The 12048-nt window shown below is 43.0% G+C and overlaps 1 protein-coding gene across 1 annotated transcript in view; it reads right to left on the bottom strand.

The window, feature by feature from the left end:
- The window catches only part of sdk1b (sidekick cell adhesion molecule 1b), a 283277-nt gene that overhangs the window by 58692 nt on the left and 212537 nt on the right, over positions 1-12048 (bottom strand). The window contains 1 exon segment of the mRNA XM_034294030.1: positions 7494-7641. Coding sequence (XP_034149921.1) covers positions 7494-7641 — 148 coding nt within the window.

Raw genomic sequence — 12048 nt, 5'->3', positions numbered from 1 at the left:
ATTGTACATGTGTCTGTGTGTGTGTGTCAGTGTGTGTGTGTGATCATTGGTGTGGATCGCACAGCTAAAGACTGATGAAGATTGATGAAGATTGATGCAAAGAGAGAAAGAGTGAGCGAGATAGAGAGAGGAGGGGAGAGAGTGGGAGAGGGAGAAAGTCATTTTAAAAGCAGTCCTGAATAAGACAAAGTTAGAGTACCATTCCTTAGCCTGCTGTCTTATCAGTCATTAATGCAAATTCTCTTTTTCCCTGTAAATGCTGCCTCTGTGATGATTCTAATAGGAGTGTGTGTGTGTGTGTGTGTGTGTGTGTGTGTGTGTGTGTGTGAGGATGGTCATTTGCTACTTTAATAAGTATTTTACATTTGAAAGCAATCTTGGGTCGTTTGATGAAACAGGCATTCTCCTCCGACACCTCTGCTCTAAGGACCCAACTTCCCCACAGAGACAGTTGCCCTAATGACTTCCTGATTCACCCAAAGAGTCAGTGAGAGGGAAAGTAGAGGAAGACAGAGAAAAAGAGAAAAAAGGAAGGATGGAGAGAGAGATAGAGAAAGAGAGATCTGTGATTTATTTTATTGGAATCAAGCTCTAGTCAAATGAAGAGTGTAACATGGACTTCTGGAGGTGTTGAAACTTTAATAAGGGTTTTGCTTCATAAATATTACAATACTAGATCATCTCTATCTCCCTGTCTCAACCTCCTTCATTCTCCCTCTCTCGCACTCCCTCCCTCCCTCTCTCCCTCCTGTCCGCCCTCCCTCCCTCTCAATTCAGAAGTATTTCCAAACCAAACAAATGACTCAATAAGTAGTAACGACAAAACAAAACAAGAAGAAATAATGACAATCACAATATTCATCTCACTGCTCTTTTCTCTCTCTGCTCTTTGTCTTCCACTCATCTGTCTCTCTCCCCGATTTCCGCCTCTTTTCCTAAATTTTATTTCAATTTAAAATGTTTTATTGGCATAGGAAACATTTGTTAACATTGCCAAAACAAGTGGGGAAAAAAGCTATAATAAATTAATAACTTCAACATTTCCATAATTCTCTGTCTCTTAATGACTCAACCTCCCTCTCTCTCTCAATATAAGTATATTAAATTATTCTCTCTGTCTCCTTTACATCAGCCTATTTAGACAACAGTTGTGGTTGTTGATAAACTAACACTGTTGTTCACAAGTACAAGTACCTTTGCTGTTGACAGTGGAATTGTTTCAATGCCACTGTGAGGTTTTCTAATCTGCGTATTATTTGGTCTTTGGACCTCAGTGACTGTGGGTCGTGTCTGTTGGAAAAGGGATCTCCTTTACCTTGGAAGGTGACATGCGACAAATTACATTTTCACCCATTGACGCAAATATGACAAAAAGTTGTGAAAGATTTCTCACTCCTCTCTTTTTCCCCTCTGTCTATCTCTCTCCTCTCTTTCTCCTCTCTCTCTTTCCTGCTCTCCTTTGTCTGTCTCTCTCCTCTGTCTGTCTCTCTCTAGTCTCTCTTTCCTCCTCTCCTCGCTGTCTCTTCTCTGTATGTCTCTCTTTCCTCTTTCTGTCTCTCTCTCATGTGTCTGTCTCTCTCTCCTCTCTCCTTTAATCTAATTCAGTTGAACTCAAAACTGACAAACCTAAATGTGACAAAACCATGCAAGCTTATCTTTGATTGATTTAATATTCCTACTTAAACCCATTATGAATATTGGTCTAGTAGAATATTTGCATGTGATCTATGTGATCATTGTCCCATAATATTTATCAGAGATATTTCTGATCAATGTTGGATCTAGATGTTCGGGACCAAAGCAAGGAAACACAGTGGACAGGCAGACTTTTAGACAATTCAGAAACAGATCTCAATTAAGAAAGCTAAAGAGAGCTTACTCCATCTCCATCTCTGACTCTGCTGGAGAGCCTCATATACTTTACAGTCAATATACTGATGCGTATGAGGTCCTCTTCTTCATGCTGAAGCAAGTCTTGTGGCATCATTATTGAGGACAGAAAAATGAGATCAGCTTCTAATGCTTCTAATCAGCGTTTGATCCAGAGCTGCTTTTAATTTACAACTGGGTTGGAATCACCCCCTTTAGTTAACTGGTTAACCACGTCTTCATGTCATCTGGTTTAACATGTCTTCAAGTCTTCTGGTTAAACATGTCTTCAAGTCTTCTGGTTAACCACGTCTTCACGTCGTCTTTTGGTTAACCACGTCTTCACGTCTTCTGGTTAACCACGTCTTCACGTCGTCTGGTTAACCACGTCTTCACATCTTCTGGTTAATCACGTCGTCTGGTTAACCACGTCTTCACGTCGTCTGGTTAACCACGTCTTCACGTCGTCTGGTTAACCACGTCTTCACGCCGTCTGGTTAACCACGTCATCACGTCGTCTGGTTAACCACGTCTTCACGTCGTCTGGTTAACCACGTCTTCACGTCGTCTGGTAAACCACGTCTTCACGTCGTCTGGTTAACCACGTCTTCACGTCGTCTGGTTAACCACGTCTTCACGTCGTCTGGTTAACCACGTCTTCACGTCGTCTGGTTAACCACGTCTTCACGTCGTCTGGTTAACCACGTCATCACGTCGTCTGGTTAACCACGTCTTCACGTCGTCTGGTTAACCACGTCTTCACGTCGTCTGGTTAACCACGTCTTCACGTCATCTGCTTAACCACGTCTTCACGTCATCTGCTTAACCACGTCGTCTGGTTAACCATGTCTTCACGTCATCTGGTTAACCACGTCTTCACGTCGTCTGGTTAATCACGTCGTCTGGTAAACCACATCTTCACGTCGTCTGGTTAACCACGTCTTCACGTCGTCTGGTTAACCACATCTTCACGTCATCTGCTTAACCACGTCGTCTGGTTAACCATGTCTTCACGTCATCTGGTTAACCACGTCTTCACGTCGTCTGGTTAATCACGTCGTCTGGTAAACTACGTCTTCACGTCGTCTGGTTAACCACGTCTTCACGTCGTCTGGTTAACCACGTCTTCACGTCGTCTGGTTAACCACGTCTTCACGTCGTCTGGTTAACCACGTCATCACGTCGTCTGGTTAACCACGTCTTCACGTCGTCTGGTTAACCACGTCTTCACGTCGTCTGGTTAACCACGTCATCACGTCGTCTGGTTAACCACGTCTTCACGTCGTCTGGTTAACCACGTCTTCACGTCGTCTGGTTAACCACGTCTTCACGTCGTCTGGTTAAACACGTCTTCAAGTCTTCTGGTTAACCACGTCTTCACGTCGTCTGGTTAACCACGTCTTCACGTCGTCTGGTTAACCACGTCTTCACGTCGTCTGGTTAACCACGTCATCACGTCGTCTGGTTAACCACGTCTTCACGTCGTCTGGTTAACCACGTCTTCACGTCGTCTGGTTAACCACGTCTTCACGTCATCTGCTTAACCACGTCTTCACGTCATCTGCTTAACCACGTCGTCTGGTTAACCACGTCTTCACGTCATCTGGTTAACCACGTCTTCACGTCGTCTGGTTAATCACGTCGTCTGGTAAACCACATCTTCACGTCGTCTGGTTAACCACGTCTTCACGTCGTCTGGTTAACCACATCTTCACGTCATCTGCTTAACCATGTCGTCTGGTTAACCATGTCTTCACGTCATCTGGTTAACCACGTCTTCACGTCGTCTGGTTAATCACGTCGTCTGGTAAACTACGTCTTCACGTCGTCTGGTTAACCACGTCTTCACGTCGTCTGGTTAACCACATCTTCACGTCGTCTGGTTAACCACGTCTTCACGTCGTCTGGTTAACCACGTCTTCACGTCGTCTGGTTAACCACGTCATCACGTCGTCTGGTTAACCACGTCTTCACGTCGTCTGGTTAACCACGTCTTCACGTCGTCTGGTTAACCACGTCTTCACGTCTTCTGGTTAACCCTTCGACCAGCGCTGACGTTGCTGACATTGCCACTGTACTGACTTCCTGGTTTGTTGCGATGTTGTTGCCAGGGGCAATCCACTGTTGCCCCCTGCCTCTGCCCCCCGACCGGGGAATCTCTCAGACCTATTACATTATATCAGGTACTATCCCAGAGGGTGGGAGGGCATGATGTGCTTGACAATTATAAACAGGTTTGCTGGACAACTCCGGCACCTGGATTGGATTCAGAGCTTTGAAAACAGAGTCATTATGGCCAAACCCGTCTGTGGTCATTTCAACGTCGAAACGAGAATGATGAGCAGAGAACAACTCCGTCAAACATCAGATGTGGCAGGGCTGTTTGGCTTCCACTGGTCTTGGGGATGTAGTCACCACCTCCCGCCCGAACAGACGGCGCACTTAGAAGATGAGTCGTGGTGAGGAGAGTTATTTTTCTCCGTGATAGAACACACGGACTGGAGTTTCGTGATGTTCCCGAGGGGGTGGACAGATGTGTGGTGGATGGGTCCCATATTGACTGTGTCACACAAATATCTAGTCATCTGGACATAAGAAAAGCTTACTGATGAGATAGTTAAGAGGCTGTGATTATAAACTGCCTTTAAAAAAGGAACAGGCCATAAACAGAAAAATAAAAGATATTTCAATGTATGTTCATAGTTGTCCACGAGTTCATTAAACATATAGTTGTAATTTATCATAGTGCTTCATAGTGCTTCATTATGTTAGCCATCAGTGCCTCAATCAGGATGTTGGTCCCCCTATTCAATGTGATGTAGGTTCATACCCTGTTATTCAATGTGATGTATGTTCATACACTGTTATTCAATATGATGTTGGTTCCTACACTGTTAATCAATGTGATGTTGGTTCCTACACTGTAATTCAATGTGATGTTGGTTCATACACTGTAAATCAATGTGATGTAGGTTCATACACTGTAAATCAATGTGATGTAGGTTCATACCCTGTTATTCAATGTGATGTATGTTCATACACTGTTATTCAATGTGATGTTGGTTCCTACACTGTTAATCAATGTGATGTTGGTTCCTACACTGTAATTCAATGTGATGTTGGTTCATACACTGTTATTCAATGTGATATAGGTTCACACACTGTAAATCAATGTGATGTAGGTTCATACACTGTTATTCAATGTGATGTAGGTTCATACACTGTTATTCAATGTGATGTAGGTTCTTACACTGTTAATCAATGTGATGTTGGTTCATACACAGTTATTCAATGTGATGTAGATTCATACACTGTAAATCAATGTGATGTAGGTTCATACACTGTTATTCAATGTGATGTAGGTTCATACACTGTTATTCAATGTGATGTTGGTTCATACACTGTTATTCAATGTGATGTTGGTTCATACACTGTTATTCAATGTGATGTTGGTTCATACACTGTTAATCAATGTGATGTAGGTTCATACACTGTTATTCAATGTGATGTAGGTTCATACACTGTTATGTTTTCATTTAAAAAAGCCTCGGTCTCATCACTGACCTTAGTGACATGTTGGTTACCAAAGTAAGAGTGGTTGTTTTCTATGTAAATTCTGTTTGTATATAAATTTGGTCTGTATGTAAATTCGGTTTGTATGTAAATTCGTTTCTTCAGGGTTTTTTTTTGCCTTATTTGTGGAACAATCATCAAAATAGTTGATATTCTGCCGTCTCAAGGGCAATTTAGAAAACGTATTAAGGAGCTTATTATGGATGGTTCCTTTGGAAAGTATCCAGAACCCTTCACATTCTGTTTGGTTACACACTTCATTTATAATTGATGACTGATTATATTAAAACAGAATTCCCAATAATAACATGTTTATAGAAATGTCTGTAAAATTATTGCAATGCATTTATTTTGATTAATTGTAAATAACCACAGAAGATTATTTATTTTAAATTTTTAAGGTTTAAAAAGAAGAGAACGACAGAGACAGGATACAGGAAGAGAAAAAGATAGATAAAGATATAGTGAGGGGGGGGGGAGACCAGAGAGAAGATGAGAGATGGTGGATTTATTTCCATCTGTTGTCGATGTTCAGTGTGTGTGTGTTGGATGGATGTGATGCATTTGGCATGAAAGCCAAATCAGTTGTGTACTGGCATGGATACACACACCTGGCATATGTGTCTGTGTGTGTGTTGGTGTGTGTGTTGGATTGAGAGGAACTGAGTCATTGTTAAGTGGTTTGGTCTCGATGTTCCTCTACCCTTCTCTCTCATCCTCTTTTAATCTCTCTGTCTCTCCTCTCTTTCTCTGTCTCTCTACTCTTGAGGAAGTGCCAGCTACTTCAACACAGAGCTTTGTAATTACCCAGATCACTGTGTTCTATCTGTACACACACACACAAACACACACACACACACCCAGAGAGACTCAAACAAACACACACACACGCCCAGACAGAGACACACACCCACAGACACACAAACACACACCCAGACAGAGACACACACCCCCAGACACACACATAGAGAGACACAAACAAACACACACACAGGCCCAGACAGTGACACACACCCCCAGACACACAAACACACACATGCCCAGACAGAGACACACACCCCCAGACACACAAACACACAAACACACACACCCCCACACACACAAACACACACAAACACACACACAGAGACATACAAACACACACACTGACACATCCATACTAACAGAAACCTCAATATTGCCCTGATGAATATAAATTGGTCATTTTAGAGTAAATGGACCTCCATGTCCCTCTCCCTCCCCTTCTTTACCTCCTTCTCTCTCCCTCCCCTTCTTTACCTCCATGTCCCTCTCCCTCCCCTTCTTTACCTCCTTCTCTCTCCCTCCCCTTCTTTACCTCCATGTCCCTCTCCCTCCCCTTCTTTACCTCCATGTCTCTCTCCCTCCCCTTCTTTACCTCCTTCTCTCTCCCTCCCCTTCTTTACCTCCTTCTCTCTCCCTCCCCTTCTTTACCTCCATGTCCCTCTCCCTCCCCTTCTTTACCTCCATGTCTCTCTCCCTCCCCTTCTTTACCTCCTTCTCTCTCCCTCCCCTTCTTTACCTCCTTCTCTCTCCTTCCCTCCCTTCCTCCTTCTCTCTCCTTCCCTCCCGTCCTCCTTCTCTCTCCTTCCCTCCCATCCTCCTTCTCTCTCCTTCCCTTCCCGTCCTCCTTCTCTCTCCTTTCCTCCCGTCCTCCTTCTCTCTCCTTTCCTCCCGTCCTCCTTCTCTCTCCTTCCCTCCCGTCCTCCTTCTCTCTCCTTCCCTTCCCGTCCTCCTTCTCTCTCCTTTCCTCCCGTCCTCCTTCTCTCTCCTTCCCTCCCGTCCTCCTTCTCTCTCCTTCCCTTCCCGTCCTCCTTCTCTCTCCTTCCCTTCCCGTCCTCCTTCTCTCTCCTTCCCTTCCCGTCCTCCTTCTTTCTCCTTCCCTTCCCGTCCTCCTTCTCTCTCCTCCCCTTCCCGTCCTCCTTCTCTCTCCTTCCCTCCTGTCCTCCTTCTCTCTCCTTCCCTTACTCTTTAGTCTGCTGAATTGTTGATTAATATGCAAGGCGGGGTTTGACTGTGTGTCCAGCCCATACCTCTGTGTCTCCGAACTGTACTGGCCACGGCCCACTTGATTGACAGCACAGAGTCTGAACTGATAGGTCCTGGCAGGGGTGAGCCCGCCCACTGACACTTGTGTCACTGCAGGCTCCAACTCCGACATGTACACCTTCCACGGAGAGTCTAAGAGATGACACAGAACCATCAGACCATACGTCGGACATCTTAAGACATGATATACACACGTCATAACATGACATACACATGTTATACCATTATATACACACGTCATACCATAAAAAAAATACATGCCTTATATCCTGACTTAAACAGCTTCCATCCTGACATACATGACAACATCCTGACATAACAAGACATTATAACTTAACATGTTATAACATGGCTTAAACACTACTCTACGATACAGGACTAATAACCTGAAAAATATTAAATATTGTGAAGCACTAAGGAACCTCTGCTAAGTGTCTGGATACAGCACTTAGCAGTGACATAGTGGCAATATAGCACCAACCCTGAGGTACCTGATCGCCATTATAACCATGTAGTCATTTAACAGACTCTCTTATCCAGGGTGACTGTCATTCGTTTTTTGTATTCGGCCCCGTAGGAATCAAACCAGTTATAACAGAAGAAAATGCTTTGTCATTCTCATGGCATACAGTCTAATATACAGCATCTAGACGATCAGCATCCAGAAAACAAACTACACAACTTATGATTCCTAAAACAAATCTGGTTGTTTGGATCCTGGACTTGTAAGCGTGAGCTAGCCTGGTGGTTTGACCATCTGACCAGTAACTAACGGTCGCAGAATCCAGTCTTGGAGCAAAAAAAAAATTGTTGTTCTGTCCTTGTGCAAGACAGTTGCCCTGGAGGAACCCTCACTGCTTCTGTAAGGGTTAAGTGACCACTGGATTAGCAGCTAACAGTTTCAGGGGACAATTATCACTGCATCTCCATAAGTTCAAGTTCATGTTTCTGTCCAAATCAAAGGAGTGGCCATTCGCCCCCCACTGGACTTTTCCATAGTTTATTGTCAGAACTTTGTTGATTGCGTAAGTATTATTACCTGCCAGGAAAGACAACCACGTAACCTCTGGAAGAATTTACATTTTACGCCTGTTTGCAAAATGTTATATTTCCGACGTAAATCCGGCTACAAGTCTTGTTCCTCTAGATAAAACTAAGGTATTATAAAAACGGAAAAGCTAAGTGACTGTTGGACATCTCCCAATCAGTCCCACCTTTGTATCACTATCTGCCCTGGCTGCAGGCAACCAGGAGTGAATGGTACACAATGTGGAGTCCAGAAAGGACTAGTTCTTCCAGAACCAGAAAAACCACGCTCCAAGGTTATTATCGTGGATACATCTAAGGAAACGCTAAAACAAAATCAGTCACTGTTATTACACTTTTGATGGAAGGGACAAGTACTGTTATTACACTTTTGATGGAAGGGACAAGTACTGTTATTACACTTTTGATGGAAGGGACAAGTACTGTTATTACACTTTTGATGGAAGGGACAAGTACTGTTATTACACTTTTGATGGAAGGGACAAGTACTGTTATTACACTTTTGATGTAAGGGACAAGTTCTGTTATTACACTTTTGATGGAAGGGACAAGTACTGTTATTACACTTTTGATGTAAGAGACAAGTACTGTTATTACACTTTTGATGGAAGGGACAAGTGGTCCTTTTACAAAACAACTACGTAAAAAGAACGACTGATCCCCTCTCCCCAGACTTGTTGATGTGATGTAGAGATACAGTATCTCACAAAAGTGAGTACACCCCTCACATTTTTGTAAATATTTGATTATATCTTTTCATGTGACAACATTGAAGAAATTACACTTTGTAATGTAAAGTAACGAGTGTACAGCTTGTATAGTGTAAATTTGCTGTCCCCTTAAAATAACTCAACACACAGCCATTAATGTCTAAACCGCTGGCAACAAAAGTGAGTACCCAGTGCCGGCAGCACTCATGCAGCCCCAGACCATGACACTCCCACCACCACGCTTGACTGTAGGCAAGACACACTTGTCTTTGTACTCCTCACCTGGTTGCCGCCACACGCGCTTGACACCATCTGAACCAAATAAGTTTATCTTGGTGTCATCAGACCACAGGACATGGTTCCAGTAATCCATGTCCTTAGTCTGAATGTCTTCAGCAAACTGTGTGCGGGCTTTCTAGTGCATCATCTTTAGAAGAGGCTTCTATTTCCCAAAGACAACCTATGGATATGACGCTGAGCACGTGCACTCAACTTCTTTGGTCGACCATGGTGAGGCCTGTTCTGAGTGGAACCTGTCTTGTTAAACCGCTGTATGGTCTTGGCCAGTTTCAGGGTCTGCAGCTCAGTTTCAGTGTCTTGGCAATCTTCTTATAGCCTAGGCCATATTTATGTAGAGCAACAATTGTTTTTTTCACATCCTCAGAGAGTTCTTTGCCATGAGGTGCCATGCTGAACTTCCAGTGACCAGTATGAGGGAGTGTGAGAGCGATAACACCAAATTTAACACACCTGCATTCACACCTGAGACCTTGTAACACTAACGAGTCTCATGACACCGGGGAGGGAAAATGGCTAATTGGGCCCAGTTTGGACATTTTTACTTAGGGATGTACTCACTTTTGTTGCCAGCGGTTTTGACATTAATGGCTGTGTGTTGAGTTATTTTGAGGGGACAGAAAATGTACACTGTTATACAAGCTGCACACTCACTACTTTACATTGTAGCAAAGGGTCATTTCTTCAGTGTTGTCACATGAGAAGATATAATAAAATATTTACAGAAATGTGAGGCGTGTACTCACTTCTGGGAGATACTGCACGTGTCGTCTGAAGCACATCTGATGCTGTAATCTATTTCTTCGAAGAAGTCAGTGGAGCACGAAGAGTAAAACATATTCCCCTCACAAACCCCCTTCTCTGTTGTCCTCTACACAACTCAAACCCCCTTCTCTGTTGTCCTCTACACAACTCAAACCCCCTTCTCTGTTGTCCTCTACACAACTCAAACCCCCTTCTCTGTTGTCCTCTACACAACTCATACCTCACTCTCTGTTGTCCTTTACAGAACTCAAACCTCCGTCTCTTTTGTCCTCTATACAACTCAAACCCCCTTCTCTGTTGTCCTCTACACAACTCAAACCCCCTTCTCTGTTGTCCTCTACACAACTCATTTCCGTCTCTGTTGTACTCTACACAACTCATTTCTGTCTCTGTTGTCCTCTACACAACTCATTTCTGTCTCCCTCCTGATACCCTGCTGTATTTATTTTTCCTTATATCCAGACAAGTGCTCCAGCCTGCAATGATGAGAAACATCCCCATTACTTGATGCTGCCTTCCGCCATTCTTCATAGAAGAGATGGTTTTCTTTGTGTGATGTGACATGTGAAGCACTCAGGCAAAACAGTTAGATTTTGTCAGACAGCGTTGAAGTCTTCCGGCAACAAAATATAAATGTTTGCCAGATGAATGCAGAATCTCCTGAGTGTTTTTCTGGCAGAGGTCAAACAGGACTAAAGGTGGGCTTTCTCGAAGAAAGGCTTCCTTCTTGCCACTCAAAGTGACCTCTTGTCAGTCACTCTGTTCAGTGCTATACTTTCTTGTTAATCCAGTTTTGAGGAACGACCTGATCTGGGCAGGGTCTTTGTGGTGCCATGTCTAATTCTTCATAATCACCCAGACAATACTCAAGGGACATTCAAGGCCTTTCAAATCTTTATGTATCCATCCTTCTAAAGTATCTCTCCCTACACCAATTTGCCCCTACGGTCTTTTGAAAGCTCCTTGGTAAGAATGGTTCAGCGTTTGACTTGCAGTTCACCACTCAATGGAGGAAACCGACAGAAACTGTTGAATTTATCCTGAATCCATTTAAAATACTTCCATTCAACACAGATGGAGGCCAATTAACTGTTGAATTGATCCTGAATTCATGTAAAATACTTCCATTCAACACAGATGGAAGCCAATTAACTGTTGAATTTATCCTGAATTCATTTAAAATACTTCCAATCAACACAGATGGAGGCCAATTAACTGTTGAAATGATCCTGAATTCATTTAAAATACTTCCATTCAACACAGATGGAGGCCAATTAACTGTTGAATTGATCCTGAATTCATTTAAAATACTTCCATTCAACACAGATGGAGGCCAATTAACTGTTGCATTTATCCTGAATTCATTTAAAATACTTCCATTCAACACAGATGGAGGCCAATTAACTGTTGAATTTATCCTGAATTCATGTAAAATACTTCCATTCAACACAGATGGAGGCCAATTAACTGTTGAATTTATCCTGAATTCATGTAAAATACTTCCATTCAACACAGATGGAGGCCAATTAACTGTTGAATTTATCCTGAATTCATGTAAAATACTTCCATTCAACACAGATGGAGGCCAATTAACTGTTGAATTGATCCTGAATTCATGTAAAATACTTCCATTCAACACAGATGGAGGCCAATTAAGTTGGAGTGTGATCCAATGGTAACATTACAGTGTGGAGTTTAAGTGGTGGATGACTGAAACTAC

Source organism: Esox lucius, chromosome 9 (assembly GCF_011004845.1).
Source record: "Esox lucius isolate fEsoLuc1 chromosome 9, fEsoLuc1.pri, whole genome shotgun sequence".
Taxonomy (NCBI): Eukaryota; Metazoa; Chordata; class Actinopteri; order Esociformes; family Esocidae; genus Esox; species Esox lucius.
The sequence above is the reverse complement of the archived record's forward strand: the minus strand, read 5'-3'. Positions and strand labels throughout refer to the sequence as shown.